General features: G+C 40.1%; 2 protein-coding genes across 4 annotated transcripts in view; both read left to right on the top strand.

The window, feature by feature from the left end:
- Positions 1–4768, top strand: part of rcl1 (RNA terminal phosphate cyclase-like 1) — a 40106-nt gene extending 35338 nt beyond the window's left edge. For both annotated transcript variants that reach the window (XM_059974613.1, XM_059974612.1), the window contains exons 8-9: positions 1249–1352; positions 4555–4768. In XM_059974613.1, coding sequence (XP_059830596.1) covers positions 1249–1352; positions 4555–4702 — 252 coding nt within the window. In that variant the 3' untranslated portion in view covers positions 4703–4768. The remainder of the gene's footprint in view (positions 1–1248; positions 1353–4554) is intronic.
- A 5719-nt stretch (positions 4769–10487) lies between these two features.
- LOC132396746 (coiled-coil domain-containing protein 17-like) overlaps positions 10488–20434 on the top strand; it is a 36326-nt gene continuing 26379 nt past the window's right edge. For both annotated transcript variants that reach the window (XM_059974604.1, XM_059974603.1), the window contains exons 1-4: positions 10488–10778; positions 15966–16118; positions 18593–18722; positions 19983–20136. In XM_059974604.1, the coding sequence (XP_059830587.1) occupies positions 10641–10778; positions 15966–16118; positions 18593–18722; positions 19983–20136 (575 nt within the window). In that variant the 5' untranslated portion in view covers positions 10488–10640. The remainder of the gene's footprint in view (positions 10779–15965; positions 16119–18592; positions 18723–19982; positions 20137–20434) is intronic.

Raw genomic sequence — 20434 nt, 5'->3', positions numbered from 1 at the left:
TTGCAATAAATACATAATTTTAGGTGCAGGCTGGAGGTCTCCCATATTTCCCACATCCCGCATGCAGTACAAAGCCATTCTCACTAAGGTATTATGCCCTCACAGATGAGGAAATGAACAAATGAGAACAGAAAGAGATAAAGTTGCCAAATACTTTATCTTGCTCAAGCCTGATCCTGCCCAAAATGCCTTACCTGGATAGGAGCCTAGAGCTTCATCATAAAATATTTCAAAGGAATTAGTTATACCATCAGTATTTTATTTTGCCTTAAAGCAATGGTTGCTCTTTGGCTATTAAAGTCATTTAAGTGTGAATCATGTGTATTTAGTGTCACATGTTGAACAAATCGGGTCATGTTGGCATGGTCCCTTCTCTGAAAGGCGTTAGCTTTTTACAACAATCCAATCAGTGTATGGTCATTAATAAATAAAACTAATTGGGGCTTATTTTTAATTCTCGATTATTCTCTGACTTTAAATCCATAGCTTTCACGGTGAAATTTTGACATGCATCTCTTGATTGTTAGTCAAAGACTCTGGGACACTCATCTTGTAACTAAAGCTGTACCACTACAATACCCTTTCAATAGGAATTAATTTCATCCTGGGTGTAGTGCATTAAATGTTGTTTTGTAATTTGTTTAGGGGTAAATGGGTTATTGGGATGAACCTAACCTCACCTTCAAAAGTGCAATGTTATCTTTCATCTCTTTGATAAAAGGTTTCACCTGTGCAAAGCATCACTCCCTGGTGCAGTGTTAACTTTAGTTATTGCAGTGCATGTTGGTTATCAATTATGGAATAGATGGCATCTTTAAACAATGCTGAGAGTTTATTGACAAACATCAGCATCACTTCAGTTTTAATGTAGTGTGTTCTTTATAGAATCAAGCATGAAGTTCTGTATACCACTTAGAGTTTAGACATACAGAGTCAGGTTTATTATCACTGGCATGTGTAGGGAAATTTGTTAACTTAGCAGCAACAGTAAAATACAATACATGATAATATAGAAAAAAAATAAAGTAAAACAATTACAGTAAGTATGTATATTAAATAGATTAAAAAGAGTGCAAAATAAATAATACATTAAGAAAAAGTGAGGTAGCATTCATGGGTTCAATGTCCATTTAGGAATCAGATGGCAGAGAGGAAGAAACTGTTTCTGAATCACTGAGGCTTCTGTAAAATACCTCTTTCTAAAGTAATATTGATTGTAACTTGCATTATTTTTCTTTATTTGTACAGGGTGGCTGCGTAGGTTCAATAAATCAGAGTTTGGCCCTGCTATACATGACCCTTGGACAGCAGGATGTTTCAAAACTTCAGATAGGTCCACTGTCCCCTTACACGTAAGTAAATGCCTCATAATGCAATGATATGACACAGCAGTGTAATCTGTGCCAAATGGATTAGTTTGCTTCTGGTGTTTTCTTGTTTTGGTTTTCAAAATGTTCCCTCAGCTCAAAATTTGGAGATCGGAAGGTCTGTCCTTTTTCAGTTATCATGGTACCGGTGCTGTTTCTTCAAGAGGTACAGTACTGTGATAACTGAAGAGTGACAGTGCCATCACAAGACTGCTGACTCTGAAGGATTACTCTTCTCACACTTCGGGATGGAACAATGTCAGTGTGGCAGGCTTGTGTGCAGGGAGTAATTTCTGCTTTCTTCGGTTTGAGAGATCCTGAGATGAAATACAGTAGGAAAGTGTCAATTGCTTTCGGTTTGCACATGTCAAGCAGATGGGGTAACTCCACCAAATGGGAAATTTCATATTTCTAGATCAGCAATAGGCTTTACGCTCACGCTGTTTCTTTAAAAAAGCTATGTGGGATATTTTCTTAAGGAACTCATTCCACTGAAGTAAATATTGAAATGCAGTGAACCCAACTTGAAGAGGAAAGTGTGTTGCTGCTTGCAGTAAGTTATTATCAAAAACGCAGTACCTCAAAGGAGGCTGAGTACTGACTTGCAGATGAGAATTGGGGAAACCTGAATGTGACAGAATTAAAGAGAAAGAAGGCTGCGTGGAATAGAGAATAATTGGGTAGCTTTGCAAAGAACCAGTTTAGAAGCACACACTCCCATCTGTTTGTTTTTTGCTGCTTCTGTTCAAATATATTGTCAAAACCATGTCCTCTTAAGTAAGGTTTGCTGTAAAGTTCTTTTTCTAGTGTTACCCAAGGAGTAAATAATTTTCCAGTACACTTCCAAACTAAATAAAAGCAAAAGTCCACTTGTGTAAAAACCTATATCATATTTATTAATCATTGATAGATTCAAACCAGCACAAACTGAATTTATCATAATTTAATGCTGAAAGGCCTCACATTAGAAAATTGAAGGGTCATGCAATTTTACTCATGAATGGTGAAATGTCTCCATCCATTTATGGCTTTAGTTTACCACGTACACTCAGTGGCCACTTTATTAGATACAGGAATGGAACCCAGGGCAGTGTGCTGCTTCTGTAACCCATTCATTTCAAGGTTTGATGTGTGCATTCAAAGAAGCTCCTCTGCACAGCACTGTTGTAATACATGGCTATTTGAGTTACTGTTGCCTTCCTGTCATCTTGAACCAGTCTGGCCATTCTCTTCTGACCTTTCTCATTAACAAGGCATTTTCACCCAATGGATGTTTCTACTTGTCACACCATTCTCTGTAAACTTGAGAGTCTGTTGTGCATGAAAATCTCAGAAGATAAGCAGTTTCTGAGATACTCAAACCACCCCATCTGGCACCAATTGTGAAAGTCACTTGGATCACATTTCTTCCCCATTTTGATGTTTGGTGTGAGCATGATAATATAGAAAAATAGTAAATAATTTACAAATATGTATAGTAAATGGTTAATTTAAAATCTTACAAAAATAGAAATAATATTAAGAAAGTGAGCTAGTATTCATGGGTTCAATGTACATTTAGGAATTGGCTGGCAGAGGGGAAGCTGCTGTTCCTGAACCTACCTTCTAATAACTTTAAATCTCTGACCTTTAGTTACGAATTTTTCTGATAAGGGAAATAGAAATTCCTATTTATCCCAACTAGACCTTGTAAGTTCTATACGCTACCATGAAATAGCCCTTTAGCCTCTCATCTGCTGTTAAAAAGAAAACAATTACATGAGAGCCAGGAATTCTTTATAACTAAATGCTTCCAGCACATATCATTAAACCTTCTCTACCCTAGCTGTTGTTCTAAGCTGTCAGTAACGTGGCCAGAACTGCATTTTCCTTCTCTAGTGTGGTTTTGATTTGTGATGATGAATCCCACCCCTCAGCCAATAAACAAAACTAATTCCATTAGTAGACTTTCCACTCTGCTCTTTCTATAGCCTTCCCTGGTGGCTTGGCATTGCTTCAAGGCCCATGGGAAGGTGATTCTGCTCTCTGTTATGGGGTTAGTGAGGGATTTGGATCTGGTCAATTGCACTGCCATCTTCCATGTTGGTTTACAAAGTTTCCTTTATTCTTGCACAGATGGTTTAGTTCTCATTTCGGGTACACCGTTTATTTAGTTGCAAAAGAAATAAAGGCAAAGGCACTAATTTTTATCTTGTGATTAATAATAATTGTGCCTCTTTACAATATTAAAACATCTGTTTTATAAAAATAATTTTTTTGGGTGCTTGTTGGAAATGAGGATTTGCTTATTACGCTAGCTTCTCATCAGAAATATGGAATAAAGGTATGCTTGGTTTATACAGTTTACTCTGAAGTTGTTTTATCCCATTGCTACAGAAATCCAGGGAGGTTTTGGTTTCTATTTCTGGCAGAGGTCTGAGTTGGCGATGCTATCTACAACTACAAGGCTGTTCCTGTGTCGCTCAGCAGATCGTTGAGTAGCTTCTTCTGCAGGTTCTCTGGATTCTAGGCTGGGGTTCTTGTAGGCTGAGCTGGTTTTAAACTTGGTGTGAGTACAGCAGCCTCATTCAAAGGAGAACTGGCTGCTGGGAGAAATGTACAGCATTTTAAGTTATTTTCTGTGTCTTAAATTTACTGTGTGAATGTTTTATCTTTGTCATTTAAATGGAAATGTAATTTTTCTAAGTGTTTGATTCTCCGCAGGTATTAATATCCATTATCACACTGAGAACTTTGGCAGTCTGTGAAACTCAGTGTTTGTAGGGACAAGGTGTCCTAGGCTCCCAATGAAAGAATATAACACTGAAACAACCTGCATCCTGAGATGGGAACCATTAATTTAAAACAATATCTACCTCATTAATTCATTGTTTTCTTTAATAGATAATTTAAAGATCTAATAGTGAGATTAGAAGAACATTGATCAACAACTTCAAATGTTTATTTGAAAGGAGTGCTTGAAAAGTAACAGATTGCAAATGGAGAAGTTTGTTATCTTGATGACTTGACAAATGGTCCTGCTCATACTTTTAATTGGGACGTTCTTTTTCAGTGTCTCTGAACTTTGTCTTTAGCAAGTCAGTTGGATGGAATGTTGAGATTATGAATCATGTTTTTCCTAATATGATAGTAAAACAGTAGGAAGATGACATAATTGAAATATGTGACTTTTAATTTTTTCTTAAAGGATTGAGTTTTTGCGTCATCTGAAGAGCTTCTTCCAAATCATGTTCAAGATTGAAACCCAGCCCATGGAAGAAAGGAAAGGTGGAGAGAAAGTGCTAATGACTTGTATGGGAGTTGGTTTCTCGAATATTAGTAAGATTGTCACATAGGAACAGCCATTGTTGAATTTCTGTTTGAGATGGTTATTTTTATATTAAAACATTGGAAAACCTTCACCCAGAAAAGTTGTCTAAAATTTTATACACTTAAAAAAATGAAGTGGTCTTGCAGAATTTCTGGAAGTGAAATTGCTTTTTTGAAAAGCCCCTTGAGATCTAGAGGGACCCAGGGACATGAATAAATCATTCAACTGACTTGAGCTTGTTCTGCCAATGCTGCACATGCACCCTAACTCTTATTTACTTGCCATAGTTCCATATGTCTCATACATTCACCCAATAAAAATCATTCAATTAGTTGTAATGGCTTTTTAAAAAAAATAAATGTATTCTCGGTGTTTCTGGTAGCTTGGGATGGGTGAGATGGGTCAGTTTGGGAGGTGGTTGATTGATAGACTTATTGTTCCAAAGACTTTTGAAGTCTATTTTGGGAGAAAATTCTTGACATTACTCCTGGTAAGGCCAGATCTAATTTTATAGTTGTCGTCTTTCTGAACTTCATTGGAGGAAATAATCCTTTAATTATTATATCACCCTTAGCATTTTCTGTAAGATTATAAAGTTACAGAGCCTATAAAAATTATTCAACCCTCCTGGAAGTTTTCATGTTTTATTGTTCTACAACATTCAATCACAGTGGATTTAATTTGGCTTTTTTTGACACTGATCGACAAAGGCACTTTCATGTCAGTGGAAACAGATCTCTTCAGTGTTCTAAATTAATGACAAATGTAAAACAAAATAATTAATTGCATAAGTATTCATCTTCAAGTTGGTATTTAGAAGATGCACTTTTGACAGCAATTCCAGCCTTGTGTGGATAGGTCTCTTAACAGTTTTGCACATCTGGACACTGCAACTTTTCCCTGTTTCTTCTTTACAAAACTGTTCAAGCTCTGTCGGATTGCATGGGGATCATGAGTGAACAGCCCTTTTAAGTCCAGTCATAAATTCTCAATTGGTTTGAGGTCTGGACTCTGACTTGGTTACTGCAGGAAATTAACTTTGCTGTTTTTAAGCCATTCCTGTATAGCTTTGGCTTTATGGTTGGGGTCATTTGTCTTGCTGGAAGACAATTCTCCCATGTTACAGTACTCTTGCAGACTGCATCAGGTTTTCCTCCAGGATTTCATTGTATTTTGTTGCATTCATTTTACCCTCTACCTTCACAATCCTTCCAGGGACTGTTGCTTGAAGCATTCCCACAGTAAGATGTAGCCACCACCATGCTTCACGGCAGGGATGGAATGTTTTAATAATGTGCAGTGTTTAGTCTGGTGCTCAATTTTGGTTTCATCAGACCATAGAACTTTCATCCAGCTGACTTCAGAGACTCCCATATGTCTTCTGGCAAACTCTAGCTGAGATTTCATGTGTACATTTTTTAAACTGTGCCTTTCTCTTTGCCGCTCTCCCATAAAGCTGTGACTGGTGAAGCATTCAGGCGACAGTTGTATGCACAATCTTTCCCAACTTGCAACTCCTCCAGAGCTGTCATAGATCTCTTGGTAACCTCCTTCACTAGTCCCCTTCTTGCACAGTCACTCAGTTTTTGGACTGCTCTAGGCAGGTTGACAGCGATGCTATATTCTTTCTGTTTCTTGATGATTGACTTATCTGTATTACAAAGGATATTTAGTGACTTGAACATTTTCTTATAAGCATCTCCTGACTTGTGCTTTTCAATAACCTTTTTGAGAAGTTGCTTTGAGAGTTCTTTTGTCTTCATGGTGTAGTTTTTGCCAGGATGCTGACTCGCCACCAGTTGGACCTTTCAGGTATAGGTATTTTTACTATTACCAATTAAATAGCTTGACTGCACACAATCATGTCCATTTAACTAATTATGTGACTTCTAAAACCTTTTGGCTGCACCAGTGATGATATGTGTCATATTAAAGCAGTATGAATACTTAGGCAATCAATGATTTTGTGTTTTATATTTGTAATTAACTGAGATCACTTTGTAGGGATCTGAATTTATTTTGACATGTCTTTTTCTGTTGATCAGTATCAAAAAAAGCCAAATTAAATCCACTGTGATTGAATGTTGTAAAACAATAAAACATGAAAACTTCCAAGAAGGGGTGAATACTTTTTATAGGCACTGTAGGCTTGCTGTTTAAGCCACTTCAACCTGGAGGGTTGGGGGGGGGGGGTGGGGGGGTTTGTGAAAGAAAGACTCTTAGCATCTACCTTATCTATTCCTCTTCTAATTTTATAAACTTGTATCTGATGGCCCTTCAGCTTCCGGATATTACAGCAAAAACAAACCATGTTTGTCCAACCTCATTCTCTAATCCAGGAAACATCCTGCTGAATCTCTTCTGCACCCTCCCCAAAGCCTTCACATTCTTTCTGTAATACATCATATCCCCACTTTCCAGCACTTGTACCCTGGCCCTGTAGAACTCTTCAGTATACATCCACGGGCTGAGGGTTTCTGACTCTCACTCTTTCAGGCCCTCAACTTAAATGAAGATTTTCCTCGTCTATCTCTATCAATTACTTATGATCTGTGTTAAATTCTTCCTGAATATACTTATTTGGGCTCTTCATACTTGTTTATACCTGAATTAAACTTATTTGGGCTCTTCATACTTGTTTATACCTGAATTAAAACATATTGCAGGCTCCCTTGTTTCAAAGCAAATAAATCCACTTCTCCAGTCTGTCATCATGGCTAAAATGTTGCTATCCTTGTAAGTCTCTGCACCTCCATGTGAACAATTCTGTCATGTATTGACAAGAACTGGATGCAGTACTCTGGCTATGACCAACAAGCATTGTGTATAGTTCTTGCACAATCTTCCTGTACTTCTGTGCCTTGGTTATTAAAGGGGGGGGGGGGGGGAAGCATCACTCCATGTCATTTTAACAATCTGTCTTGCAACATTTAAGGATCTGTTTACATTGGCTCCAGCATCACTTTGTTCTTCCACAGTTCTCAATATCTATCTATTGAATTTTCTATCTTATTGAATTTCCTCTTTGGAGACATCATGATCTCTTGGAAAATTGGATGGTTTTAGGAAATGTCAATTTGCAGGTTCAATAATTTTGGTATTGCATTGTTTTTATGCACACTTTGAAAGGGTGAATAAAATTAGGTCTGTGCAAATCACATCATCTGTGATCTGTCTTGGCAGCTGTTAGAACAAACTTGCCTTTTCAAATTGTCAGGCCCTAATGGTGTACTTGGCACATTACTGAAAATCTATCAGCCAACTGGTTGGAGTGGTAAAGTATATCTTTCACCTCTCACTACTGCATTTGGGAGTTTCCACCTGCTTCAAAAGGGCATCAAGCATGCCAGTGCCCAAGAAGAGCAGGATAAGCTTCCTCAATGATTATCACCCAGTAGCATGCACATTTACAATGATGAAGTACTTTGAGAGGTTGGACATTGTCTAGAATTAACTCTGGTCTGAGCAAGGACATGGAATTTGCCTACCACACCAATAGGTCCATAGCAGATGTAATCTCACTGGCTCTCACCTGGCTTGGAGCTCTGAGGGAACAGGTCTCTATTCATTAAAGCTTAGTGTTCAACACCAGCATCTCCTCAGTACTAATCAACAAGCTTCAAAACATGGGCCTCCGTACCTCACTCTGTAACAGGATCCTCAACTTTCTTATCAGGAGATGATGATCAGTGAAGATTTTAATAACAGCTTCTCACTGACAGCCATCACAGATGCATACCAAGTACACATATTTAGCCCACTACTCTACACTCTACCTGCCTGACTTTGTGGCCAGGCAGGTGTCAAATGTCATCTACAAATTCCCCAATGACCCCACTGTTGGCAGAACAGTGAGATTCATCTAGTTACCTGGCACTCGACATCAGAAAAACCAAGGGATTGATTGTGGATTTCAGGAAAGGCAAGTTAGATGACGAATCTTCCTTGAGGCGCCAGTGGTGGAAAGGGTAATGAGTTTCAAGTTCCTGGGCATCAAGGCTCAACAAATTGCAAACATGAAGAAGGCATACCAGCAGCTCTAATTCATTAGGTGTTCAAGCGAGTTGATATTCAGTATCACCAAAAACCCTTGTAAAACACTACAGATGTACATTGAAGAGCATTCTGTGCTTACATCACAGACTAGTGTAGAACCTGTAGGTTCACACCAGACTGCAGAGGGTTATGAACTGTACAGCTCCATCACAGGCACAATCCTCACCATCAAGGACATCTTCGAGCAGTGATGCCTCAAGAAGGCGGCAGCCATCATTAAATACCCTCACCATCGAAGTATTGCCCTTTTTGTGCTACTACCACTCGGGAGGAGATACAGGAGTCTGAAGATTCACACTTAACGTTTTAGGAACAGTTTCTTCCCCTCCACCATCTGATTTCTGAACGGTCCATGAACTCATAAACGTTATCTCATGATTCATTGCTTCTGCTATTTATTTTTGTAGCTTATTTTAATTTTTGTCTTGCATTGTACTGCTACTCCAAAACAATTTTCACGACCTATACCAGTGATAATAAACCCGATTCTGATTTTAAATGTAAAATTGCGATCACAGGGTGAAACATTTTCCTTTGTAAATTGTGCATTTAATCTCTTGATCATTTATTCCCCAAACATCCCATCAGTTCATTAAATACTGTAATCGATATTTAGAGCCTTTACTTGTATTGCAGTATGGAATTTTTTTATTGTATTTAACAATCAAGGGTCTTACTAAAATAATATTCCCTTTTCTGTTTCTTCGCCTCTGCCGCAGCTGTTCCCAAGCTGCGGCTTCCATTCCAGGATGTCAGCAAGGTGTTCCAATAAACAACACCCCCCCATCTGACCTTTTACTTCTTCTCATCTGCCTGTTACTCCCCCTGGACCCCTTCTTCCCTTTTCCCTTTCTCCTATGGTCCACTCTCATTAAGATACCTCCTCCTCCAGCCCTTTACCTTTCCGCCCACCTGGATCAACCTATCACATTCCAGCTGGCCTCCTTCCCCTCCCACCAACTTTTTATTCTGGTATCTTGCCCCCCCTCCTTCTCAGTCGCGAAGAAGGGCCTCGGCCCAAAATGTCGACTCCCCCTCCCCCCCACAGACCTGCTGAGTTCCTCCACCGTTTTATATGTTGCTTTGGATTTCCAGCATCTGCAGACGTGTTTGTGATTGATTGATTGATTGATTGATTGACTGACTTACTGCCTGTTACATCGCAAAGTTTAGGGTAGCAATGAAGGACCCTCATCTCTGTCCGTCCTTGGCCACCTATTTTGGCTTTGGTCTTGGCGATGTTCGGGGCTTCTTTCAATAGACAATGGACAGTAGGTGCAGGAGGAGGCCATTCTCACTGCCTTCTCCCTATATCCTTTGATGTCCTGGCAAATCAAGAACCTATCTATCTCTGCTTTAAATGCACCCAATGACTTGGCCTCCACAGCTGCTAGTGGCAACAAATTCCACAGATTTATCACTCTGACTAAAGTAATTTCGATATTAATTTCTTATTGATTTTAAAAATACGTTAAAACGGTAAAATTTAGAGATAGGAAACCGAGTCAGGTATAAATGTCAGGTTTTCTCGAGAGTTTGTTGTATACTGCGTTAGGGTATTAATTCTGTGAAGGCATCTAAGTTTGACGTCCCAACTTGCTCCCTCTGGCGGGTGTAAAAGATCCTGAGGCACTGCCTGAGTTTTCTCTGAGATATTTGCTTAAATATCTTCGAGCTCTTGAAATACAAGAATTTATATAATTTTTATTCCCTATTCAATACTGCCTGCATGAAATAACTGGATATTAGTTTTGATTTGTAGTGTGCGGTTAAATAGAACAGTGGTTACATTTATAGCCCCGAGCCCCCTTAAAGCTCGTGGTTCACGCTTTGAGCTCGCACAGCCCAGTCGCGCCACTAGTTGGCACTGCTCACTGTTCCCCGTCCAGGTACCAATTCGACTCAAGATGACTCCCAGGTACTTAAAGTGTTCCAGCTGCAACATGACCTTTAAATCCTCGTCCTTGCTTCAAAAGCACCAGGCAAAGTTTTGCATTGGGACCGAGATCGGCAGAGGATTAGTAACGAAAACCCCAGAAAATGTGGTAAGATGTTTTTCTCAATGTTTATATCGTGTCTTTTTTCAGTACCACCTGAAGAAACAACACACTACCATTGCTGAGAGCGCAACGCTCTCTGAAGTTTCCCTTGTCTTGGCAGGAATATTCAGTGCCACAGGATCAAGCACAGACCACTGCTCTGTTTGGTAACGAAACTTAAACAGAACGTGTGATAAACATTTATTTTACTATGGCGATCGGCTGTAGTGTTTTAATTGTGCATTTCAAGCCTATGCTGCTTGATCTTTAGATATTTTTTATACAGAATACTTGGCAGGCGTTTATTTGTTTGTAAGTTTCTGCAGTCCCATGTTTTTGATGTAGTGTTGTTCTTTGAATGCCCAAATCCTGAAACCAGGCAACAAGTCTGAATGTTTACTGCAGTCCTTACACTTGAACAATCTGCATATGTACAGCCTTTGGAGGTAAAAGCTGGTTGCCATGGATCAGTTCTTCAGTAAATAAAGCACCATGCAGCTTGATCATCTTGTTGTTCGAGGAATCCAAGGGTTTGCATCACATTTTAAAGCTGAAACAGAAGCCCCGTGTGGATAATAGCTTTCCAGCATCCAAACAAACTAGGGAAGTACAAACACACTGGCCCAATTTGTCTTAAGCATGAGATTCTGCAGATGCTGGAAATCATGAGCAACATGAAAAAATGCTGAAGGAACTCAGCAAGTCAGACAGCATCTACAGAAGGAAATAAACTGTTGCTGTTTTGGGCCAAGACCCTTCATCAGGAATGGAAAGGAAGGGGGGGGGGGCAGAGGCTAGAATAAGAAGGTGGGGGAGGGGAAGTAACACAAGCTGGCAGGTGATTGGAGAGAGTATGTGAAGTGCGCAGTGAGTAGGAGGGGTGACCAAGTAAGAAGCTGTGAGGAGATAGGTGGATGATGTAAGGGGATAAAGAAGTAGGAATCTAATGGGAGAGAATAGACCCGTGCTGAGCTCATCAATTTAATCAACTTTGCCTTGAACTTCCACCCTGCCCTCAAATTTACTTGGCCCATCTCTGACATTTATTTCCCCTTTCTCGATCTTTCTGTCTCTGACTCTGGAGATGGACTATCCACCTTCTGACAAACCTACTAACTCTCACAGTTCTATTGACTATACCTCTTTCCATGCTGTCATTTAAAAAAATGCTATTCCCTTCTCAGTTTCTCCACCTCCGCCATATTTGTTCTTGGGATGAGGCCTTCCTTTCTAAAACAGTTGAGATGTTTGCTTTTTTCAAAGAATGTGGTTTGCCTTCCATCACCATTGATGCTACCCTCATCGGCATCTCCATCTCCCGCACATCTGCCTTCACCCCATAACAGCAATTAGCATTCCCCATGTCCTTAACTACCCAACCCATGGGCTAACATTCTCTGTAACTTCCACCATCTCCAGCAGGATTGTACCCAGCAAGCACACCTCCCCTCACTCCATAGGGATTGCTTGCTACATGACACTGTTGTCCCGTCATCCCTCCCCACTGAATTTCCTCCTAGCACATCCTCCTGCTAGTGTGACAAGTGCTACACCTGCCTCTACACCTCCTTCCTCACCCCACCAGGTGATACTTTACCTGGGAGTCTGTTGGGTTATCTATTATATCCGGTGTGCTGGTGTGACTTCCTGTATGTCGGTGAGACCAAACACAGGATGGGGCACTGCTTTGTTAAGCACCTTCACTCTGGCCACTACAAAAGGCAGGATCTCCCAGCAGCTACCCACTTCTATTCAACTTCTCATTCCCGTTCTGACATGTTGTCTATGGTCTCCTCCACTGCCACAATGAGGCCAAACTCGGGTTGGAGGAGCAACACTTCATATCTCCAACTTAGCTTCCAACTTGATGGCATGAACATTGGTTTCTTCAGCGTATGGTAATCCCTCCCTGCCCCCCCCCCCCCCCACTGCTTCTTTTCCATTTTCCATTCTGGTTACCCTTTCACCCTTCTCACATACCCATCACCTCCCTCTGTTCTCCTTTCCTTTCTTCCAAGTTCCACTGTCCTCTCCTATTAGATTTCTTCTTCTTCAGCCCTTTACCTCTTCTACCTATCCCTCCCAGCTCTTCACTTCATCTAGTCTCACCGTCCACCCAACTTCCCCCTCATCTTTTCTCATCTATCACCTGCCAGCTTGTACTCTTTCCCCTCCCCCACCACCTTATTCTGGCTTCTCCCTTCCTGTCCAGTTCTGATTAACAGTCTCTGCCTGAAACACTGACTGTGTTTATTCCTCTTCCTAGATGCTGCCTGACCTGCTGAGTTCCTGTAGCATTTTGTGGTGTGTGGCCCAACACGTCTTACATGATGGTCTCACACACACACACTCACACCAGTCCCACTCAGAATAATGTCACCATCTGGCAGAAACATCAAGCACATTTTAAACTGTTCCAGTGAGATAAGTACATTTGGAAGTTGTACATTGAAACTATGAGCAGAAGATCTTTGACATTTTGAAGCCACTTGAACAGACAATATCAATCCTACTGGATTATCCCAATTCAGCTCCAATTGCTGAACTCTCCCTACATCCCTTGAATCCTTTAGGCACTGGCACTATACCTAACTCTTTGAATAAAATTAGTGATTTGGGCACAACCACCATCCGTGGTGGAAAACGCCAAAGGTTCAGATTATCAGAGCTACAATGAGTAATGCCTTTTTAACATAACATGAACTTTGCTTCTGCTGGAACAAGTCCAGTTCTCTCAGACTTCGAAAATTTGGGGTTCAGATCAAGAACCAGATGCCTTTTGCCTAAATCCACGTTCTTTCAGGTGAGGACTACTCTCAACGATATCACACCCAGGTTTACCCTTTCTAAAATTGTAATTTTGAGCACTAAACCTCCCTAACTTATTCTGTAATAATTATTGACTTTCTAGTACCATCCCAAGTGAATCCTGTTATTGCTGCTGTGCCATTATGATATGTTTCCAAAAAATATAAAAGCATGTTTGCCCCATTGAGATCTCAATGCAGGACCCTCCTCAGTGCCACTGAGCTCAAACTATCAGCTGGCAGGAGGGCACAACAGCACAAAAAGAATGTAACACAGGTTGAAACTCTCTTGACCATTATTCTATGGTCCAACATGTAATGTGTGTGTAGTCTAGTTCTGTTCCAACTACTAATGCTAAGACTTACTTTAGCTTGAGAATTAGCTAAGATCTGTTATGATGAGGTTAGGCTCAGGCTGGAGGAATACCACCTCATATTCCATCTGGTTGGCCTTCAAGCTGATGGCGTGCACATCAAAGTTTCAAAGTGCACATCAGTTTCTCAAAGTTATGGTAATTTCCACCCTTTCCCCTTGTCTGTTTTTCCATTTCAAGTTCTAGCTCCTCTCTTACCCCTTCTCCTCACCTGCTCATCACCTCCCTCTGGTGCCCCTCCTCCTTTCCTTTCTCCCATGGTCCACTCTCCTCTCCTATCAAATTCCTCCTTATTCAGCCATTTACCTCTTCCCCTTATCACCTTCCAACTTCTCATTTTACCCCCACGCCCACTTCCTCAACCACCCACCTTTCCCCTCACCTGTTCACCTATTACCTGCCAGTTTGTATTCCTTCCCTTCCCCCCACTTTTCTTATTCTGGCTTCTTTCTGTTCCTTTCCAGTCTTGATGAAGGGTCACTGTCAGAAAGATGATTGGGAGTGAGTATGTGCACTAGATCTCCTGTGGTCTTGCACCAGTCAGATCCCAAGGGTGTTTGGCTAGAGAGTTTCAACCTGTCAGCAGAGCAAGAGTGACAGTTGGGGGCTTTAACTTGTTTTGCCATTAATCAATATCATGGTGAATGCATTGCTGATCTTCCAGCTATGTACCATTTCCCAGTTATGTCTGCAGATTTCTTAATTAATCACTACTCTGAATGCAAACAATGACTAAAATTCTTTTGCTCTTTGGGGTAGAGAATTTCATGGATTCACCACACACATTGAGTGAAGAAGTTTCTCCACGTAATTGTAAGTGACTTGTCCACTATTCCGAAGCTGTGAGCCCTGATCCTGTGTTGTCAAGGGAAACATTCTCACAGCATCCAGATGGTTGAGCTCTGTAAGAGAATCTTGTAAATTTCAATAATCTCTCCATTTCTTCTAAACTCTACAGAATACTGCCTTAGTTTACCAAGTCTCTTTACATAACAGTGAATATCAGACCATTAAGCATGACAATTTTTGAAGAGTCTTTCTAATACATGTTTATCATTATAGGCATTTTATGAAGAATCTTTCCTACTGTTGACCATGTTTGAAGTATATCATTGGATGTGAATCTGTTTGTAATCTGTTGAGGGCGTAATTTCCTGTTTTACTTTTCATTATTTGGGTCCGCTCATAGTAAAATCAAAGGGTGAAATCCAGTATTTAAGAATGAAGTTTATCTGAGCAAAATAAGGTTTAAAGTTCAAAGACAGTGCCTTGTAAACAGGTTTCCAGCACTTAGTGGCAGCTTGAAATAGCTTCACAAAATACTGGACTACTTTGGTTGATTGCTGGTGTTCCGTTATGGAAATTTACTTGAACAATCAGTTTACCTTTTGGTGAATATCCAACTCTTTTTTTTAAATGTGGTGCTGGGGTCAACTCATTGGAGTCACAAGAGACTGCAGATGCTGGAGCACTGGTTTATTCTTTGGTTGCCCTTTTACTAGGACTAACTAGTTTTCTTCTGACTTTTAATGGTTGTTAGCAGTACAACTTGAAGGTGCGTTACCGCTACTGACTGTAATATGGTGTAGAGAGTTGGTGAATAACTCCTTATCAAATGAAAACTCAATTACCTCAAAAAGCCTTATAGATAATAAATAATGAAAGACAATATTGTGAATTAAATTATAGCTACTTCCATAACTTACTAAAGTTTTTAAATGAAAACCATCACCTCCCCCGAAGATGGTAGTGCAGCCTGCATTTGCTTTCTTTCAACCTTATGTGCTTCCCATTGTAAAATAATGTGTTTTATAATGATGACAAAACCTACAGACCCCAGAATGATAACTAAGCCATTGGCAATATTCAAAGAGCAGGACGTTTTCGAGTATTTATTCTTTAACCTCCAATAACAAATTAATTCAGTGATCTTTTTGAAGGAGCTTTGATATTGGGTTTCCATTTTTTTTCCTTTTCTACTGTTTTTCATTACTTTCTTCTTTTAACAATAGCTTGATCAACTGAAAGACTACAGACATCACCGCGAGGAGCAACGAAAGCAGCGTGAAATGGAGGAGCGAGAGATTGTGGCAGCAATGGAAGAGAAGGAGAGAAGATTAATGAATGATAATCTGGTGTCTTACAGTCAGTTAACACTTGACCAGGTAACTTTCAGGGGATAAAGCTACCCCCTTTGAAGGAAAATTGATGGCTCCTGTTTTAGGCTGAAAGTATACACAAATTGTCAAATGACGCAGATTTGAAGTTTAAGTTTAAACTGTATAGGGCAGACTTTTCTATATATCATGTGGTGAAATGAGTGGCAGGACAACTCAGGCTAGTGGTGATGAGGAGAAAGAAGAAAGTAGTGGGAAAAAAACAAAAATAAAAAAAATGCAGAAAATCTGAAATAAAAACAAAAATTGCTAAATTGCTGGAAAAGCCAGCAAGTCAGGCAGGATCTGTGAAAAGAGAAACAGTTGAAGTCCCTTCATCAGACCTGATAAAGAGAGAAAACAAGTTCATTTGAGTAGCAGAGAAGGTGGGGAAGCCAATGGGTAGGGCAGAGGGAATTTCTGTGACAGAGAAAAATGATGGAGAGACAGTAAATGGGTAATGAAGCTCCTTTGTATGTGGAATGTGTTTCAAATGTTGTGAAGTCTTGGTGCTGAACAGTCTGGCCAACTGCAGCATGGTCAGCAACCAGAATATTAAAATAAAAGAAAAAAATGCAAGAGGGTTATCAGACCTGATAAAAACAGAACAAAAGAGCAAGTTATCTTAATTTTGAGAATTCAGCATTGAATCCTACAGGCTGCAATACAGGTAGATGTAAACTGACCCATTGTTCCTCACATGGAGAAGGAAAGTTGCAGAAAGTATGGAATCGGAAAGGTGTAGGTGGAGCTGCAGGGATGGAGGTGAAACATGGAAGAGAAGAGGTGGAAACATGGATATTTGATAAAAGGGAGAAGTTAGGAGGAAGGTGAGGGTTAAAGAGAAAGGAAGAAGGGAAGGATTTTACCAGATAGCTTTTGGCAAATGCTTCATTTTTATACTGAGAGTGCTACTAACTAAGCATTAGGAAAAACAACTAAACACAGCTTAATCAAAAAGTCAGTTTAATCATCTTAAACTTCGGTCAAATCTGAAGCTGGATGAAAACTGACTTCAGCCCTGTTGCGGAAAGGCGTTGATATTTTAGTTCATTATATCCTGATGATACCTCATGAAATATTTACATGGTAATTATCATTAAAATTTAATGTTTAGCTTTTTTTTTTGCATTCAGGTGCACTTTGGATGTTTTAGCTTTATGTAGTTTTTTAAAAAAACAATGTGCAAGTGTTATCACTCAGTGCTTCTCTTAAATACTTAATTATTTTTAATCATTTTCAGCTTTAAAGGTACAATTGAACTGTTGAATGTCCCTCTGAAACTCTTCTAAAGTTTAATGGTTTGGAGCCTGTGGCTCCTGGAGATCACTATTAACGAATTGGACTAGAGCCAGGAAGCTGCTATGACTGCTCTTGAAGAATCTACCAAGTGTTGCTGCATTTTTACAGTTGTTTAATGGTCTGATTTTTCAAGGGGATGATAATGAAGTTCTGGATATAAACACAACAACTTCAATTACATTCTGTTTGAAAAGAGTTTCTGTCAGTTTTAGTATAGTTCCACCTTCATAAAACATGGACTAGGATCTGAAAGAGAAACATATGTTAGCACATTTCATGAAACTATCATTATTCACTTCATTACAATAAAGAAATGGTAGTCTTATGGATAGTGATAGTCTCAGGCTGCAGAAAGGTATTGATCAGCTGGTAAATTGAGCTCCGTAATGGTGATTGGAAGTTAATTCCAATGCGATGCATTTTGGGAGGTCAAATAAAGGTTGGACGTAGATAATGAAAGGTGTGGCCCGAGGGAATATTGAGGAACAGAGAGGTCTTGGTGTAAAAGTCCAACAATTTGTCACTCAGATCCTGGTCCACATGCAACGCGTTAACAATGAGAGGGCATAGGTTTACAGGTAAGAAGTTTAGAGGGGCTATAAGGAGGCATTTTCATTAGAGAACGATTGGAGCTGGAACAGCCATTTGAATTGCCAAAGCATAGATGGTATTCACCAAGTGCTAGTAAGTGACATTAATTTTATGGCTATTTGGCATGGACAGGGTGAACTGTATGTAAGAATAGTCAGGAGAGTGGACCGTAACATGATTCTGTGATGGAGCAGGCATCAGGATTGAGACAATCTTTGATTGTCAGATGGTGGTTGTTTACCAGACCTGGTTGCCCAGTGTCGGTGAAGTACCATTTTCCACCTAAATGCTGTGAAGCTTCAGCATAAAGAGGGATAAAGAACTGGCAGGATTTCTCAAATCACTTTGCAGTGATTCACGATTGTAATATAGGTAATTAAAGGTAGTTGGGAGGTAACACAGGGTAGTGCTATTGCTCCCTGAAATCAGGTGCCTGGCTTTGGTATTACTGAAACCATCTACTCAGGATCCACATTAACAAACACCCATTATATGAGAGAGACTGTTCTTTTTGGCTAAAAATTAACTAGTATCTGAAATACCAGAGTAATATTATACTCAATTTTCAGTCCTTTTGCTTTAAACCTCAGGAGGATCCCATCCCGAAAGAGCAGTGGATGCAAGAACACAAGAATCAGTTGCAGAACCTGGCACAGAACCATGGAGAACATGTGAACGGTATATTACTGCATAACAAAGAGCTGGAGGAGCAGAGAGCAGGTACCTGAGATTCAGTGGATGGTAGTACAAAGCTGGTCACTGCAAAATGAGCTATTACAGCAAAGCCTGCTTGAGGTTTGATAAAGGAATACTTTTTAATAAAGAAATATTGTATTTGTTTTGCTTCCCGTGGGTCACTGGGAATTGCTTTGATTGACATAAACCTGAACGGGAAGTAAGACTTGTGCTTTAAAGAATTTAAATATCTTGTCTCCATTTAAAAAAAAACAGTTGTAAGTCAGTTAGTCGTCATTCAGAATTATTTAAATTATAATCAGAAATGCTTTCCAGTCTAGTTATTCAGTGGACGAACCCGGAATGTGACCTGTCCCAATGCTCAATGGCCCTGTTGATCTCTCTGTAACCCTGTTATGAGCCATACATTGCAATCAATAAAGTGGAATTTTGTAAAAGGATCCATCAACCTGAAGCATAAACTCTACACAGATACTGCCCATCCTTGGAGATATTTGAGCATTTTCTGCATTATTCTAAAGATTAAGAGCTTAAAATTATATTTCAAAATGCCGCAGTCAGTGTATTTGTGAGCTACAGTTGGTACAGTTTTCTCTTGTTACTGCTCTGAGGAGCTATGCTTGTTTGAATCGACAACCTCTAAGTGCTTCCAGCTCAACCATGCCTGGCAGTGAAGGGGAATTACTGACACCAAGCATTCCATACAGTTTTATCTTTCTATACTTCAAGTTCAAGTTTAATTGTCATTCAGCCATACTCATCTATACAGCTAAATGAAACAGCATTCTTCTGGGGCCAAGGTGCAAAACACGTTACATATAGTCATACACAGCACATATAGTTACGATTGCACATACAATCACGAAATAATATTAGCTTAAATTCCATGATGGTTTTGGAGCCACGTTCCTGCAAGAACAAGCATGCAGCAGTTCCTTATCTCACACTGGGTCAGCCACAGATGAGAGCAGTCCAGCTTGTCTTCAAGGGGACGGACACTGGAAAGCAGCACTGATGAGACAGCTGGCCTGTAGAGGCCAGCCCCCGACCTGGGTGCCCACCACGCCTCTGTTCCCTCCCACACCACCTGCAGCACCTCCTCCCCTGTGAGGCTGTAACAGGCAATGCCACGGCAAGAGGGTCTGGTCTGAGCAACAACTGAGGCCACACAGCCCTCCCACCGGTGGTCTTGCCAATGAACCAGACTGTAAAGTATACACTTGCTCTGAATGGTCTCATGAAGATTCTGTTCAGTTTGTTATTTTTTTTTTACTTTCACTGCAGAGATTGTGAGAAGATTAAATGAATTGTCAGAAAAAAGCAAGAACTTTTCTCAAGTGGAGAAAATGTTGGCAGAACTTAAGGCACAAGAATACAAGAACGAGCTGCTCCTGGATTCAATGAAGCAACAACTGGAAGTCCTACAGCTGGACTCGATGTAAGCCTCTCAAATACCTCCATGTGAAATACTACTTAAAATCAGGATTCACTTCCAGTCCAGATACGGATGAAGGGTCTCAATCAGAAATGTCGACACTCCATTTATTTCTATCGTTGCTGCCTGACTTGTTGGGTTCCTCCAGTCTTTTGTGTGTTGCTCCTGATTGCAGAAGTTGCAGTAAATTATGTTTCCTCCCAGATTTCATTGTTCTAGAAAAGTACAGCACAGAAACAGGCCCTTCAGCCCATCTAGTCCATTCTGAGCATTTAAAATGCTTAGTCCCATCGACCTATAT

This window comes from Hypanus sabinus, chromosome 7 (genome assembly GCF_030144855.1).
Source record: "Hypanus sabinus isolate sHypSab1 chromosome 7, sHypSab1.hap1, whole genome shotgun sequence".
In the NCBI taxonomy this organism is placed as follows: Eukaryota; Metazoa; Chordata; class Chondrichthyes; order Myliobatiformes; family Dasyatidae; genus Hypanus; species Hypanus sabinus.
The sequence above is the reverse complement of the archived record's forward strand: the minus strand, read 5'-3'. Positions and strand labels throughout refer to the sequence as shown.